Source organism: Neodiprion pinetum, chromosome 5, assembly GCF_021155775.2.
Source record: "Neodiprion pinetum isolate iyNeoPine1 chromosome 5, iyNeoPine1.2, whole genome shotgun sequence".
In the NCBI taxonomy this organism is placed as follows: Eukaryota; Metazoa; Arthropoda; class Insecta; order Hymenoptera; family Diprionidae; genus Neodiprion; species Neodiprion pinetum.
The window spans coordinates 33,730,790-33,749,625 of NC_060236.1; the positions used below are offsets into that span (position 1 = coordinate 33,730,790).

The following is an 18,836-nucleotide window of genomic DNA, read 5'->3' on the forward strand; positions in this document are numbered from 1 at the left end:
CTTTTTCGTCCTGTGTTTTTTCTATGTTGTAAAAAAGTATCTATAAATCACTTCGAAAGATGCAAGATATCACACAGCATCACATACTTGAACAATGTACGAACTGACGAAACTCAGACGTTCGTAACGTCGCGACGTTGTCAGATGACGCGAACTCGGAAGTTTTCCTAAAATTTTATCACCTCTTGGGTAAATAATTCGTGTATAATCAGCACGGATCAAAGTCTGCATCTGCAGTCGGTGGATATCTGTCGTTGTACAATTCCAGCGTCAATTTCAAATTTCAGGTGTCAAAAGAGGAGTACGAGACGTGTCGGATAACGAATCCGAATCCGCGGATAATCGCGATATGCAACAAGCCCAACAGAACAATGTACTTCACGATAACGTTCAGGCCCTTTACGCCGCAGCCCGGAGGGCTCGAGTTCCACGCCGGCAAAGACTACTTCTTCATCAGCACATCGTCTAAGGATGATTTGCACAGACGCATCGGAGGACGATGCACAACCAACAACATGAAGGTCGTATTCAAGGTCTGCTGCGGAAACGAAGCCGACCAATCCTCCTCTTCTTCGGCGCGCAACAACTGTACGTTTTCGTTCCACAAAGAATCATGAATCCAATGCCAGCAGCTAAATGCACCCAACTTTTTGAGAACATAGTAAAATCGCTCTGGAAGGTTCCACGCCTAAGATTCTGAGTCTCACCTTTTCATGGGTATTGACAAGGTTTCGGTCATTGCAGGGCTTGAATACCTTATTTCAATGAAATCAAAAAATTTGGCTGCTGACTTCAACTCGAGTAAAAACCGTGGACGAATACTTATCCATGTTGTCTTGTTCCCAGCCGTCGCAGTGACAAGCAGCACCGTTTCGACCAGCAGCTCATCCAGCACGGCCGGAGGTGCAGGACTCGTTCCTCCCCCACCCAGCGTGATGAAGGGCGGCGAACGGTTCTACCCTGGAACCAACGTCTACCATAATCATGACCACAATCAGCCGCAGCCAACAATCGTCCCCCCAACCCTCCAGGAAAACGTTCCCAACTCCCCTTACCCAGGGCATCCCCACCCGCCCGAGCAGCCACAGCAGCCCACGCTTTACAACGGGCCACCGTCGTCCTCGCCACCGAAGACAACGTCGACGCAGAAGAAGAAGAACAGTAAGTTGCACACATCGTTAATTCGACGTAGAGTATCAAGGTTAGGGCAGCTCATGTTTTAACTTGGTTTTTTTTTTTTTTCTTTTAATGTACTACTCGAAAAATTTGTGCCAAATGTTGGCAAAAACAATCGTCGTAAAACCTGCAGGAGGTAGGAAAATATTTAGAGGTGGCTGCCAATTATCGAAATATTTTTTATTTATTTTTATGTGTACGCCTTATGGACTTATACTAATATTTATAGTTGTTTATTTTCTTCGTATTATGTGGTCTAATTAATCATCGTTTATAAAAATTAGTACTGAAAACAAAATAGGGACATTGAGTTGGTGTGCTACTCCTCTTTCGGGTAAAAGACGAGAACAGCCAACTACGGAATTGTTAGGCTCAGTTTGCTGTTGATTGGTGAATGATCAATTGGACCACGAAACGAAAAAAATAATCTAATGTATGTTTAAGTCCGTAAGGTGTACACATGAAAATAAGGAAAAAGTGTTTCCATAATTGGTAGCGACCACTAAATATATTCCTATCTTCTCCAAGCTTATGACAATTGTTTTTTCCAATATTTATCACAAATTTTTCGAGTACCATCTTAAGAGAAAAAAAAAAACAGTTAAAAACGAGCCACCCTTCAAGGTATTTTCAGCTTGTCGTCACGTGACCGAATTAAGAGTTTATTACAAGAATCTGGATAATCTTCGATAAAAACTTCGAATAGATTTGGAAGTTTTCGTAAAATGATCATGCCACTGTCGGAAAGTGTGCTCTGGTTGGACATGGTTAGTAAATATCGGCTCAGATTTCTTGTATATTTATTTCACTGCGAGACGGTGTTTGAGGTTATATTTTTGAAATTATTCCGTTATCGTAATAATTTATCAGTCTTAGCTAACCGCAGCATACTTTTTAATGCTAGAACGATCACATTACAACAAATTGTAAGTCGCATCGATCATATGCGAGAAAATGAGATGGATTCTTGTAAATATTCTCATATCGGTCACGTGAAAAACCTAGAAAAAGAGAATCTGAGCAAATTCGAGTAACCTAAGCTATCAACTAATTAAGAAAAAATTTCGTAATTAGAACGCTTAAGATAAATAAACTCTGCCATTTTTCATCCGATTCTCATGTTCTCGGTCTTATTAAATACTTCTTTTGTCTTTTCCTAACCTAACTTTTGATTCGTCCGATTCATGATTCCTTACAGTGAGGAAGCTGTGATCATTTTTGAAACCTTATTCACCCCTTCAAGAAGGGTTATACTGCCGTATACCCTCCCTTATGTACAATGATAATCAGTCATTTCAGCATTGTTCATAAAATTGAGTGTTCTCTTTGAGCTTAGAATCAACGTTAGTTGATTCAAAATGACTGTTACAGAACGATGATTCTTTTCTTAGTTGCTACATCACAACGGTACGGAAAATTTTTATTTTTGTTTCAAATCACTATTATATTACACTTTCTTAACCCTAACCCTGTCACATGGGGTCTTTCGCGTCTTACCCTTATTTTGGTTATTTTGAGTGCTCGATAAATTCTGAAAAAATTGCAACACATTCTTTGAGGCGTCTAGTCGAAGATCCAATGGTTAGTTTACTCAATTATTCATTTACCAGGAAACCGCGCGCCTTCTTGTTTACAAAATATAAACATAACAAGAAATCACTCGAGCACAAAAGACCTTGTCACGTGAGTTCTAAAGGTTGACTTTACTCGCCGTCTTGAAAAAACCGTTTAGAACGACGATACGTTTTTTTTTTTTTTTTTTCTAATTTGAATACTTTCCCTCCGCCATGTTGGATTCGCGGTACTAAATTCCGTAATTTCGAAGTCAGCTTGATAATTCGATCAAAAAGGAGTTACGAACTGTAATTCTCCCGTCTTGAAAGGGTCAATAATATCTTTGTATTAAATTCTCGTTACATCGAATTCTAATCAATATTCTTCTCTTTTTCCCCCTTTTCGCAGAGGAGTATTCAAACCATCCGAACGAGGTTGTGAAGAACGAGGAGCTTACGTACAACGGTGCTTCTCGACATTATTCGGTATCATCTTCAATTACCGGTAGCGTCGCGACGCTGGCGTCGCTGCTGCTGTCGTTATACGCGCCCGTAATATATATACCGGCGATACCGCTTCGGTGAAGAAGTGCAACAAGAGCAAGCGGATCTGCGCGAAGAAGCTGCATCGGGAATTAGCGGTTTATATAGGAAAGCAAAATGTGCGCCGCCCCTCTTACCTATACTGTGATTGTTTCGATAATTAATTAATTAATTAATTTATGTAAATACATATGTGTACGTGTATAACGCGTATGTATACATATACATATATGCGATCCGTTGCCGCGGGGAGACGCGCGGCGTGTATAAAAGAAAAAAAAAAAACCCTATCCGATCGTTTGAAACGAATATGAAACGAAAAGTGGTCGAAGGAGAGCAAAGGGAAAAGAAAAAACGAGTGAAAAAAATTAAAGAAAGGTGAATCGTTGTGACGATATTTATGACGGGATAAAAAGGAAGAGAGAAATTACAACGACGGGGACAATTACCCTCCATCCCATGACGCTCCACCCCCCCACCCCCTCGTTTACGGACACGAAACAATCTAGATTCCAGGCAACCAAGACGGCACGCGGCGATGTGACAGAGATAGGGATAAATAGAGAAGGGGATATAACGAAGATGAGACACACACACACACACACAGAGATAAAGAGAGAGAGAGAGAGAGAGAGAGAGAGAGAGAGAGAGAGGGAGAGAGGGAGAACGAAACCGTTTACAGTGATTGAAATTAATATGGAGATAAAGGACAACGATGTAATACATAAAATAACGGAGAAAAAATAAAAGCCATATTACTATTAAATAATATTATATATGTATATATATATACATATATATATACGTATATGTACATACACGCACATGTTATCAATCGTAATATGTGTGCGCAGTATATAAACTATAGATATGTATACATACACATATATAGGTACCTAATTATTATTATTATTACAATTACTATTATTATTATTTTTATTATTATCGATATCATAGACTACTGAGATTGTAGCCGTTTGTTGGTTGTCCTATTAATTATACACGAACCTTTACTATAACGAATCCGACGACCTTAGGTATTTATTGAATATTGAACAAATAAAAAAAGAAATACATGCGTATGGATATACATGTGTGATGTATATACGTATTATATGTATTTATATTTGAAGAAACAGAAATGTGAAGAAGAAAAAAAAAAAAAACAAAAAAAAAAAAAGATTTACACTCAACCAAGCTAATAAATAAAATGAACGAAAATTATGTATGTACATTGATTAGAAGAGATAGGGAGGCCAGGAATCTGCACGAAATAGATTTCTCTGCTTTTCCGCGGTAAAACGAGAACGGTTTTTGTGTGTATGACGAATTATTCTATGTGTATAATGTAGGTAAATATGTAGATAAATATTGCATACATGTATATACACATATATTACACTATTGTATGTGTAAATGTAGGGTTGGGACCCGTATATACATATATACGCAGTGATGTATACCTATATGTATCATGTATTATATATTTGGACTTTCGTTAGATCAACTCTCTCGGTTTCATTTTACTGCGTAATAGTTATGCAGTTTTCTTGTATTTTTTTTTTTTTTTTTTTCACACAATCGTTTTTCACCTCTTGGTCACAACGAATCGAGTCCCGGTGCGGATGGAAATGAAATAGAAATAAATCGGAAAAAAAACGATACTGTAATAAGCACGCGTGTAAATAAACTCCCCCGACGAATATATGTATATGTATTCGCGATGGCCAACATGCGCGGTAAAAAAACATACAAATAGAGTAACAAGAGTAAAATGGTGGAGAAAAAAGGCGAGAGGGTGAGGAGAGAGAAATAATTATGGCGACAACGTGAAATGTTCCGCAATCGGAACGGTGACAATGAAATAACTCGTAGTACGTGATGTGTAATTTATTGTTACATATATTGTCCGCAAGTTCTGTGCAACTATAATGCATAATATACACTTTATCTAAGAAAAAAAACGACGAAAGTTATACGAAAGGAGTGTAGAGAGAATTGACAAAACTGTCAACGAATAAAAAAAAAAAAGATTCTTTTAAGAGTCGATAATAAATAATTTAACAATGAATCTCTGATATCACACGACGCGATACGAATTTACAAAATGTAATCATGAACAAAGTGAAATGGGAGGAGGGGATGGCAGCAGCAGCAGCAGCAGCAGCAGCATCACCGATGAAAATTTTGTATCATAGTTGTACCATATTAAACTATTGGATATATGTATATATATACGTATCTACGATATCTATATATATATATATACATATAAATCTGTATTATATTTATTATCTATGATTAATAATTGAATATTAAATATTGAATATATACATACGTATAATTAGTATTCTACGAAAAATACTACATTCGATATGACGATATAACATATACATGCATACAAACATACATACACACATACCTAGGTACATACATTTATACTTTAAGAATATTCTATATACTAGTGAAATGAAATTCATTTAGAAAATAAATGAATAAATGACTAAACGAATAAATAAATATAGAATCTGCAGAAGGCATAATGCAGGATGAACCCAAATTATGTGTACGTTACCTAGTTCATGCCTATAAACGCAATGTTTCATCACCGCCGGCGTGTCACAAAGTGTGCACAGTCACCGATTCTGAATAGACGAATAAAAGTTTGTCGAAAAAGATTTTCGTAATTTCCATTTATCGTAAATTTCGTTGAAATACCGTGCAATTTTCGTTCAATAAAAAAACCATTCGGTAACGGCAAACGACAATTTTGTGACTACGTACACGCAATTCGTGAACATCCCGCTGTTCGTAACGTTCACTTAACACACGGTGTTATAATAAACAGTGATTGCTACGTGCGTTTTCTTTTCCCTTATTTTTCTCATTCTTCTTTAAATCACTCATCGGCTCAGCGATAATACTCACTTCTTCTCTTTCTCACGCAACTACATCTGACTTGTGACAAACCGATACGAGTCATTTGAAGACTAGAAATAATCCGACATTCATACACATATATATATATATTTCGTTTGTACATATACATTATGAATGCAATAATTGACCATTTATTTTTATTCGTGCTACCCTTATTTATCATTATTATTATTATTGTTATTACTATTATTATTGTTGTTGTTGTTGTTGTTGTTGTTGTTACCACCGCGGTCGCATTTAGTACAACTATTGTTATTATTATTTTGCATAATTTTTTTTGCCATTGTTACAGCTATTTTCACCAGTGAGGATAATAATTGAACAATTAGTTGCTACCGTTACGTATGTAGGTTGAAACTGAAGGAATAACATGACGAAAACAATCGAGGATCGTTCTCGACGATTCTTATGCAAGACGCGATGAATTTGAAATCTACGGGAACGAAGCTTTGGATGATGATATATATTATAGACTGAAGTTTGTTCCCTCGAGCTGCAAAGATATTCATGACGATAATAATAATAATGATGATGATAATAATAATAATATTAATAACAATTGTTATAATAGTAATTATTATAGAATTAGAATTGATACCGATATACATATTTGTAACAATTGATTGTATATATTGGAGAATTAATTTATACGGACGTGTTGAAAATTGCGCGATTCGATTTTCGAGGTTATGATACCGGCTGTTGACAGTTACTTAGACTCCACATTATCATACGTTTAACCTTCAAATATGAATGCAATTCGGAAACTCGGAAAGACGAAACAGATCGACAAAGTTTGCGGAAAAAAATAAAATAAAAGGAATGTTAAATGCAAATCTTGTAGTACGCGTGAGAAAAATATCGTTTGGTTGTATCGTAACGAAGTATATATAGTAATTGAGGTGGGAAAAAGAAGAAGAGAAATTATGAAAACGCATGAAAACTATGATGGAAAACACACTATTAGTATACGTATCGTAATTGTGCACCACAAATTCGTTGGCAATTGTTATTTAATATGAATCGCGGAAAATACAAAAACGAAGCGAAGAGAAAAATTAAAATAAGTAAATGAAAACAAATAAAAAAAAAAATATAATAATAAATACCGACACGAGTTCTCGACTATCTATCATAATACTCTTGTATATATACATATATGTATATATAATTTATACGTTAGGGTGATGCAAAAAAATCATAATTTTTTTCGAAAAAAAGTGGTAGTGAAAAAACGTTTCGAAATGACGAAAAAATAATGCCTGGACGCGGAAAATTTTTTTACTCAAGATTCAGAGGTAGCGCAAGTCGATTTTATGTATTTATTTAAGGTTTTTTTTTTGTAATTAATTAAAGATCTACTAGTAGATCGAGATCTAAGTTTTAAAGTTGTCTGAAAAACACTGTGTAAAAAGTACAAACCTTCAGCTTCAATTTTCTTTTTTTTTTTCGATTTTTATAATTTTTTGAAGGGTAAAAATATACTCGCCAAGCTTAGTTGATTTCTTTAAAAAAATGCTTTTCCGAGAAATATCTCATGAAATACCGAATTATTCAAATTTGACGGGATAGCTTTTTTGTTAAGAATAAATCAATCTACAAAAAAGTTATCTTGTGGTTTTTTTCGTAAAGTGTATATTTACACTGGCAATTACGATCTTGTCTAAATCTTACGAAAAAAAAAAAACCTAAAAACAAATACATAAAATCGACTTGCGCTATCTCTAAATCTCGAGTAAATAATTTTTCCGCGCGCAGGCATTATTTTTTCGTCATTTAGAATCGTTTTTTCGCCACCACTTTTTGTTCGAAAAAAATTATGATTTTTTTTTGAATCACCCTAATATACGTACATACGTACATACGTGTTTAAACGATGAAGATAAAGCGAGGGAGACGAAGACAAACAAAAATATGATATATAGTTAGACATAATAGAATTATCCACTACAGTATTGTAAGACTAAGTAAGTATGTTAATTGTGTTAACTCGTCCGAAAAGTCTGTACGTTAATCAGTGACACATCGATTTATTTATTTTATTTTCGATTTTTTTTTTTACGTTCATCTTGGTTTTTTTTTTCTTGTACATCCGTATACTTTTATACACGCACGTAACATAACAGTAATAATATCCTAAGATTCAACGAAGGCCACGTTGCGCACGTCGGTTAAAATTATTACGATACGAAATCGATGTCTAATTGTAAGTAGGTACGAAAAACAATGTCGGGATTCGCATTTTTCATTTTTTTTTTCCTTTCAACGTTTTCTTTTTTTACGTATAAAGTTACCGCCTACACAACACGGTTACAGGCTGAATATTCGGTTCTATTTCTATTTCACCCCGTCTGTATCTTGTGTTATTTTTCTTACTTTATATTCCTTCTCTCTCCTTATTCATGTTTCTGATCTCTAGTCTAAAACGAGTCGAAGAAAAAAAAAAAGATAAAAATTAAAAAAAAAATCATTCTATCAAATGACTCCTTCCAATTGTTAACGTGATCGGTTGAAATGTTTTATGTTAACAAATGTGTGTAAATAATTGCGAGTAATTAGGATTATTATATACGTTGTGTTTGCAACGTGATTTATTGGTAGGCGGTAGACTTGGCGATTTAACGAGTAATAAGTTTCAATGACTATGACAAAACGAGTCGCACGTGCGTAACGAAGAAATTTAATCCAAACTCCTCGTTCGGAGTTTATATTTAATAGGAACATGTAATAGCCGATTAATTGCAAACTGTCACTTGTGTTTTGTATAAGGAAATTTATCAAAGTATCATTACTATTATTATTATTATTTAAATACGCCTAATTACACTTTAACGAACGTCTGTAATTTATATATATATATATATATATATATATATATATATATATATATATATATATATATATATATGAGTTATAAATTACAATAGATTTATAAAATATATACATACATACGTACGTAGATACACTATATTTGTATAGACAGGCTCGAGAAGCTCTGATAACAACGATGATGACGAAAATTTATTGGAACGAATCAACTATAGCATAACACAATTATAATTATTTAATCCTGAATCGCTATTAATAGTAAAATGACTTAAAACTAAACTTCATCACAGATATTCGTTTTCGTTCTTTATTTATTTATTTATTTACTTATTTATTTTTAACACCCCGCCCCTTCATCAAAAATACCCTTAATCCTCAAAAAATGCGGTGGAAGGTGAAATTCGAGAATTTGTGTGATTCTTTTTTTTTTTTTTTTGCTCAACGGAGTAGAAACAATTTTTCTTTCGTAATATATAGACCGAAGTTGAATAACAGTATTTATTTTTAACGAAGATTTCGATTTTCATTTCAATCTCTGTTGAAAAATTTAAACTCGAACCGACTCTGGGGATGAAAAAAAATTTTCATCACACCCACCTTCCACAATCGTATAATTTTCCAAAAAATATCCTTTCCGTTAATTTTTTTTTTTTTTTTTTTTTTTTACCCCTTCCCTTTCGTTTTTTCTCTTCATCCATTTACTTCGATCTTTGTGTTGTTTTCATTTCAAGGAACCGACAGCCTTCCGATCGATTGTCAACAAATATGTACAGCCATACGTATGTATAACGTACAAGTAGTTCTTTATATTTTTTCGTTTCACTTTGCATACAATTATACAAGGCCTGCGTGTCAGACTCGTCATATATACACACATTGCACACACGCACACACGCAAACGTACACAACACGACAATTATCGTCCCCTTAACGTGGCGACATGCGTATAGTAATGATAATACGTATACACGCAACTATCTCACTAATATTTTATAACACACCCTGTTGTGTAGCAACACGTGTCACATAGTCACGAAAAGTATGGCATCTGTACATTACAACACGTTGCACGATAATAACGCGATGTGAAATGACAAAATTACAAACCGAGGTAATAAGTGAAGAGGAAATGAATAATAATTATATCGAAGAAAATTCGTATCTTCAATTACAGAGAGAGAGAGAGAGAGAGAGAGAGAGAGAGAGAGAGAGAGAGAGAGAGTGAGAGAGAGAGCGATGTCTGTAAATAAGACTAATCATAATGACTAACGATAAACGATGAAATTCATATATGTTATATATATATATACGTATATAAATATATATATATATATATATAGAAGAATGAAGAAAATTTAGTCGAAATTCCGGTCAGGTGAATGGAAAAATTCAATTGCTGGGAAAACGAATTAAGTGTTATTAAGTTCAGCATTTTGGACGGAAGCCGTCGAAAACGCAAACATGTTCGTTTTCCCAACAATTAAATTTTTCCATTTACCTGACCGGAATTTCGGCTAAACTTTCTTCATTCTTCAATCTACCTCCTGGTCACTAATGCATGTATATTATTACATGCATTTGGTAGTTGTAATACGTTTCCTAATCACAATTTGTTATACGCTACACATACCTATGTGTATACTGTATAATCCATAAGCATATTGTTACACGAAGACTATTTGAAACGAAACAAAAAAAAAGACACTAAAAATATCCCACCCAAAAAAATAAAAAAAAAAAATAACAAAAAAAACCCCCCCCCCCCAAAAAAAAAAAAAACAAGTAAATGTACGTCGGTGTCGTAAGATTTTCAACATCCGGAACAAGCGCGCGAAATGACGGAAAGGATCGTTGTACATTATCATTATCATTATATTATTAATACTTTTGTGTCGTTTTCGCACGACAATCGTTGCAATTTAAATGATTATTATCACGGTACACGTATGCATGATGAATTGCTCCAACGCTACAGTGATTTTATAATAAAATTATTGCCGTTACGTCACACCGTATAAACCACACGTGCAGCCATTCGCGTCAGATATCACGGCGAATTTGATCGTTCGACTTTGCATTGATGGACGGTTTTTTATTACTTTTTTCCTTGTTTTTTTTTTTTATTTTTTTTTTTCCACCCGTCATTATCTTTCATATTTGAAATGTAAAAATCGCATTATCGTATTACGCGACAGACCCATCTCCGTTATTGTTAATTATCGGGCTATATTCAGACGTTAGGACAATTATATATATTAACGTATATATGTACACCTATATTGTTAATAATTTGCCTTACACATACATACAGTACACGCGTATGATATTACTCATATGTATGTAACCGCATACAATTAATTTTCCGTACGAGAGTAATTGATTAATACATAATGACTAATGAATAAAAAATAAATAAAATTAATATCCGTACATGCGGCGTTAAATACATATACATTACAAGATAAATACGCAGGTAAGAAATGTATATGCATTTTACAACATACGACCGAGCGTTATGCATGAGTTATATTTAATACTATAGAACAATACCATGCACGACATGTGTATAAAATACATGTTTGCGTATTATTTTCGCCTATCAACGAAACTTCTGCATTTAACATTGTAATTACCGTATTGTCTATTACAATTATCATCGTATGTGCATGAAATCGTGTATATTTGATGAAATTAGAGGATTGCATCTAATTCACGTATCACACATTGTTATATTCTTAACGATAATAACTATTTAAGAAAATGAATAATAATTTAGCGAGCTCGATAAAGAAATACAGCGAGAAGGGTCTATCGCATACAATATGATACACGGAGTATTTCTTTTCAATTGTATTCATTCTTTCCCCTTTATATTCCGATCGTTCAATTAATATTACACGAATAGTATAAAATAATAATACTATACATATATACGTACAATACATATATACATCAATTACATTTTACGTAACAGGCATTCATTCGATGATTTATATGCATACATTATATACAGATAATAGCGTAGTATTCAATAACAGTAGTCCATAGTAGCGCAATAGTATCAAGGAAAGAAAACGATAAAAAAAAAAAAACAAAAAAAAATAAAAAGAAAACAGTTGGTATAAACCATAAGAAAAAAAAAAAAGACATAAATAAAAACGAAAGGAACACAGTAAATACGTTTATATGTAATACAAAAATTCGAACGAATACGAAGTGTAAACATGTAGCACTCTAAATAGAACAGGGAATGATCGCAAGCCAGGCGCGCACACACATGCAAATCCACACACACACACACACACACACACACACACGCGCGCACAGCAGACAGACAGAGGTATGATATGTACGCGAAAAACAAGAGAGAATGAGAGAGAAAAAAGTGAAAATTATAATAACGATTTACGATATTAACTGCAATTGTACAATTTATTGGTATGTTAATTTTTAGGAATGAAAAAAAGCCATGACGCAAATAGTATGGTATTACGCAACATACGAGTTAATCGCGTTAGCGCAGTGAAATAATAATAGATAAATATATTGTATACATCTGTGTAAAACTACATCTGCAATGGGATAATTGTTATCGAGGGTGAAAATTAAAACGGTGACGGCATGAAAGTACATACAATACAAAATGAAGATTTGATAAAATATGAAAATAATAAAATTATCGTCCAATCGACAAACAATATGTGAATAAATTTGACCGTTTGATCGTTTTTATTGTTAGACCAAAGTAACTAATTTCTATTTCAACGATTATTTTTCATGTTGAATTAATGGAGTGTAACACTATAGAATATGATTGGCATTTATCAATCCAATTTTTGAAGTTTCTTCAAATCGATTTGTCAGGCTTTACTGGGATCCAGCACGTTCAGGGGGATGGACAATATGGCGCTGGAAATAGCAATCAGCTGATTGTTTTCGGACGGGTATCAAAAGAGAGAAAACGGGGCGCGGAATTTTCAAACCTTTGTCCGGTTGTGAAAAATTATTATTCGGTAAAGGGGCAGAATGAAAATTAAATTTTATAAACGAGTGGGGGCCCTCTTCGAATAGTAAATACTTCGCGTTCATATCGCGTCTCGCGACAAGTTGGATCCCAATTTTCGAATCGTTCAACACTGTACAACCTAACCCTGCAGTCCCATAAATGTAAACCTAATTTGCATGAATGTAATATATACACTATAAATACACCAACCGTAATACAATATTACAGATTGCCCTGCGTTGGGTGAGATCAGCGTCACTCGTTTGCTCATGATTGTTCTCAAGTTATTACTATTGTGTACTACTATACGTGAAAAGTCAACGTGTCATGCGCTATCAACACTCGTTCAATACATACCTATAGCGTTTAAGTGTGTATACATATTATACCCGTAATCTATATACCTAGATACAAGATGTACAAAGCAGATTCTGTAAATGAGGAATGTCCTTACATACCTATACAACACACGATTACACACCTGTCCAAACTAATAATAATAATAACAATAATAATAATAATAACGAAGATAAACAAATCAATAAGTTTGAAGAAGAGGCGAGAAAAGAGTAGAAGAAAAACAAAACTAAAACAAGTAAGAGTAAACAAATGAAAGAAATGTCGTAACGTCAACACAACACGTGTGCCTGGTTAAAAATGAATCAACTATTCATTTTTATTCTCGATCAGCACTCTTCCTGCAACTGAGTTTAATGATAGGTTAAAAAACGGTCAATGTGACGGAAAATTCACACGATATCGTGTGATTGGGATTCAACATATTATGGTCGTAGTCGGACAATATGGCGCGAAAAAAGTAATCAGCTGATCTGTTTTAGGTTAATTACGCGAATATAGGGGCGCGCAAAAGTTGATTCCAAATTTTTGTCGGCTGTTTCGGTTTATTCGATTGTTACCTCGTGAATTTCAAATATCAATACACCTTTCTCACAGTCTGTATGATATTTTCCGCTACCATGTAACCTCTCCCAGTAAATATGGCGGATCTAAAGCGAATTGCAACCATTTGTTAAATTATCTGCAATGACACAAATGTTCGCCTAACTATTGATTACAGATTTTTTTCTGAATGGAAGGGTGCAATCGAACTGGCATACATAATTACCATTCGGAGGTAATGCTGTTACAATATTATGCGCTTGCCGCGCCACGCGTTGACGAAATATGTGTGATCACGGTAAATCGAGAGAAGGACAAAGTGGGAAGGTCTACGTGAATTTAAACCTCAGGATTATCCTGTCGCAATTCACTCTCATCTGTGAGAGACAAAACCGGCCTGTAATTTCTTTGCGATCATTTTAATATTTATATTCGTAAAACTTATTTCTACAATTCGAGGAAAGAGAGACGCGAAAAAGAAGACAAAAAAAGAAAGAAAAACAATTAGTTCGTTAATATGTAATGATAATAATAATAATAACAATAATCATAATAATAATAATAATAATAATAATATTGATAAATGGCAGTATGTATAGAAGTGCTGAATTAACAGTGAAGTTTTTTGTAAATTACAACGGAAAAACATCGACTAGCTGTTTTTAGAAGACGTGAATTACGTAGAAGTTACAATTAGATCAGAGCCAGAAGCGAATATGGATTCGATTCTAGTATATCACCGATGAATGTGCAAGAAAAGAAGGTGAAAAGGGAAAGTGAAAGAAAGAGATGAAGAAAATTATGGAGTGAAATTTGTAAAATTTGCAAATGGTAGAACCATGTGCTCAAGTGTTGATATTTGAATGCGAAGAATCTCGTTGACATGGAAAAAACCTATGGCGTGAATCTATCCTATGTGTGCGTAATGTATCGAAGGCAAAATTGTTACCCCAGAAAATTTTGAGAAATCATGATTCAAATAAAACTCATACGCGAGCTGTGTGACTTTGAATCACGTCCAAATCGCCTTGCGATTCTGCCTTCGATTGTTATGCAATCATAAGATACGCACGCACGCTTGCCCGGCGCGTTAAATAAGGTATAATATTGTTTTAAGAGCAATGAGATACGTTGAATGGTATACAAATCTAGTAACAAGACCTGAGACGAGACATAATATTTTATAACTCAACTTTTGTACAGAATAAAATAAATACTTGTACTGTGGACCAATATTTCTTTCATTTCATTTCACCTCAATGGAATTCATCGTATTATTATGAATTCATACAGGTGATATGTACGCGGTATGCAACCGATTTCAGAACTTGGACGCTTTCGGCCGATTCGATGAACAGCACGAAGCGCAGGGCAGTGAACAACACTCACAATCAGTGTGTGAGTGTGTCTATTGTGCCATCAAAACACGAGCAACGTTCGCATTATGAGCTTCCGAAAGTCCAGACTCATTCGGTCAAAATTGAGATGTTTTTTGGAATTGAATCGTGAATGCCGTGAAATCGAATGGTAGCTGGCTCTTCCAAGAAACTGGACATTAGTCAATCCGATAAATCGGACCTGCAGGACTTTGGAACAAAATACTTTGAAGATCAAGAAACCAACAGCTACGATGAAACAACATAACTTTTTCGGTTTGGGCTGTAGCTTTCAATCCGCTATTCGCAGCAACTTGACGCTATGCCTAGCCGTTGACAAATTGATTCCAGCAAGTTTCGAAATATAGCAAAGTTTTTGGGGCTAATTTTTGTTGTCTCCAAAGTGATTTGCAGGCCTTTTTCGACAACCTACACCACAAATGTAACTGCTCACGAAATAACCTCCGTACAGCATTTCAATTCATCACAAGTGTGTGAGAAATTTATTTGAAAAATCGATTGGGCACAATCCGAATACGCTGCGAGCAGCGGATCAAAATTTACAGCCAAACAACGAGAACCTGCGTTTTTGACATTTTTCAGCTGGTGCTTGTTCCATCGTAATTTCTCTGCTGCTGGTCCTACGCTCTATTTGCTGCGTTTTCTGAGTTCCTTGGGGTTCAATTAGTCCAGAAATGGTCGCACGAATCGAATCTGAGACAAAAAATTTTTTGCCCAAAAAAAAAGTAAGGCTAACCCCTTTGTATTTTTGGCGAAAATTTTCACGATTTTGAAAAGTGCTGGAATCAATATTTTGCTGCACTATATCGACGTAATTTTGTGAGAAAATTCGATTGGGCGCGGTCCGAATACGCTGCGAGCAACGGATCGAAAGTTACAGTCAAAAAACGAGAACCTGCGTTTTTGACATTTTTCAGCTGGTGCTTTTTCCATCGTAATTTCTCTGCTGCTGGTCCTACGCTCTTTTTGCTGCGTTTTCTGAGTTCCTTGGGGTTCAATTAGTCTAGAAATGGTCGCACGAATCGAATCTGAGACAAAAAATTTTTTGCCCAAAAAAAAAGTAAGGCTAACCCCTTTGTATTTTTGGCGAAAATTTTCACGATTTTGAAAAGTGCTGGAATCAATATTTTGCTGCACTATATCGACGTAATTTTGTGAGAAAATTCGATTGGGCGCGGTCCGAATACGCTGCGAGCAACGGATCGAAAGTTACAGTCAAAAAACGAGAACCTGCGTTTTTGACATTTTTCAGCTGGTGCTTGTTCCATCGTAATTTCTCTGCTGCTGGTCCTACGCTCTATTTGCTGCGTTTTCTGAGTTCCTTGGGGTTCAATTAGTCCAGAAATGGTCGCACAAATCGAATCTGAGACAAAGAATTTTTTGCCCAAAAGAAAAGTAAGGCTGACCCCTTTGTATTTTTGGCGAAAATTTTTACGATTTTGAAAAGTGCTGGAATCAATATTTTGCTGCACTATATCGACGTAATTTTGCGAGAAAATTCGATTGGGCGCGGTCCGAATACGCTGCGAGCAACGGATCGAAAGTTACAGTCGAAAAACGAGAACCTGCGTTTTTGACATTTTTCAGCTGGTGCTTGTTCCATCGTAATTTCTCTGCTGCTGGTCCTACGCTCTATTTGCTGCGTTTTCTGAGTTCCTTGGGGTTCAATTAGTCCAGAAATGGTCGCACAAATCGAATCTGAGACAAAAAATTTTTTGCCCAAAAAAAAGTAAGGCTAACCCCTCTGTATTTTTGGCGAAAATTTTTACGATTTTGAAAAGTGCTGGAATCAATATTTTGCTGCACTATATCGACGTAATTTTGTGAGAAAATTCGATTGGGCGCGGTCCGAATACGCTGCGAGCAACGGATCAAAAGTTACAGTCAAAAAACGAGAACCTGCGTTTTTGACATTTTTCAGCTGGTGCTTGTTCCATCGTAATTTCTCTGCTGCTGGTCCTACGCTCTTTTTGCTGCGTTTTCTGAGTTCCTTGGGGTTCAATTAGTCCAGAAATGGTCACACAAATGGAATCTGAGACAAAGAATTTTTTGCCCAAAAAAAAAGTAAGGCTGACCCCTTTGTTACGCCCCGACGTACCGCCTTGGCGTACCTTTTTCAAAATTCCATTTCATTTCATTTCTTTAATTTCTTCACTGCACAGATATCATTTTATCAAAATCTCATATTCTAATAACGGCGAGTTCCACCCCTCCTGGCAAAAGTCACGTAGAGACCAACGATGATCCCTAGTATAAGGTTCAACTTTATTCTATTTATCTGGTACCAAGAACTGAGATGAGAGACTGCTGAGTTAGTATCAGTAGTGCTCAGCCTGGAAATATCCCTCTTTTTAAATTAAAATTATAATCAATAACTAGGATAAAACACTACCTTCAGAACCACCAAATTAAAATAGATTACTCATTGGAATGTATGAATGAATGTGTAAACATTGCATGCAAATATCTTTTGTTCATATTTTCAATATGTCACCGACGAGATTGAGAATCGTCGGAACACCGTTGGAGAGCGTGAAGTGACGCTGACCATGTGGATTTGGGCGCCAGGAGGACGCTCTCGCACCTCATTGGCTAATTACCGTTGTAACTAATTACAACTGCAGCTCCTTGGACCCTCGGGCCCAAGAAGCCGCGTCTTTCGTCTGTCAAGTCGCGAAGTGCGTGGACGTAAACCCGGATTAGCCCTCTCGAGCAAGAGTAGCGTTTGGAAAATCTTAGTTGTGACCGGCCTAAAGTCTCGCGCTAATTCGTTAAATTCGAGCATTCAGTTATTCTGTTAGCTGCAAAAGACTCACTATCTTCTACATTTCCATCTTTTCTGTTCTTTACTAAATCTCGTCATTTCGTGAATAGACATTTTTATGATATTCCATTTCCCTTAGTTAAAATTGAGTTCGGCCCTGATTCAAGCGAATCAGGTAATCTTAAGTAAAAATAATAATAATTACACTATCATTTTTAATAAATAATCGTTCCAATCAATTTTAACTTATCATCAAAATCACAAACAGACACTTTCAAACTTTCGATAACAAGATATCATTCTAAATTCACAAAGACTAAGTGACCAACGTTCAACATCATTCGATTCATCAACTCTTCCAAATTTGAGGTGAGGCCCCTGGTCCAGCATTCTACCGACGCAGACCGACACGATCCGACGGCTCTCAATCTCGTCGACCGATTCACCAAAAAGCTAAGTCAATCCGAGTGTTAATCTTCGAAATTAGACGAATTCTTGTTTCACCTTAATAATCAAAACTACTTCAGTAAATTCACAAAAACCAAGCATAGAATTGGTGGCTAGCTTCACTACCCCCAATTAAATTCCACTTATTGTTTCCAAGAATTAACAAATAAGACTAAACGATTAAATATATATATTGAATATATATATATAATATTAAACGATTTAAGATAATCTAAAAAGAGAGATACAATACAATTATCACGACCAGCTAGTTATAACCA

General features: G+C 35.2%; 1 protein-coding gene across 2 annotated transcripts in view; it reads left to right on the top strand.

Moving 5' to 3' along the window:
- Nucleotides 1-15,176, top strand: part of Ephrin (ephrin) — a 38,114-nt gene extending 22,938 nt beyond the window's left edge. For both annotated transcript variants that reach the window (XM_046626268.2, XM_046626272.2), the window contains exons 3-5: nucleotides 288-588; nucleotides 847-1,161; nucleotides 3,139-15,176. In XM_046626268.2, coding sequence (XP_046482224.1) covers nucleotides 288-588; nucleotides 847-1,161; nucleotides 3,139-3,314 — 792 coding nt within the window. In that variant the 3' untranslated portion in view covers nucleotides 3,315-15,176. The remainder of the gene's footprint in view (nucleotides 1-287; nucleotides 589-846; nucleotides 1,162-3,138) is intronic.
- Nucleotides 15,177-18,836: the final 3,660 nt, after the last annotated feature.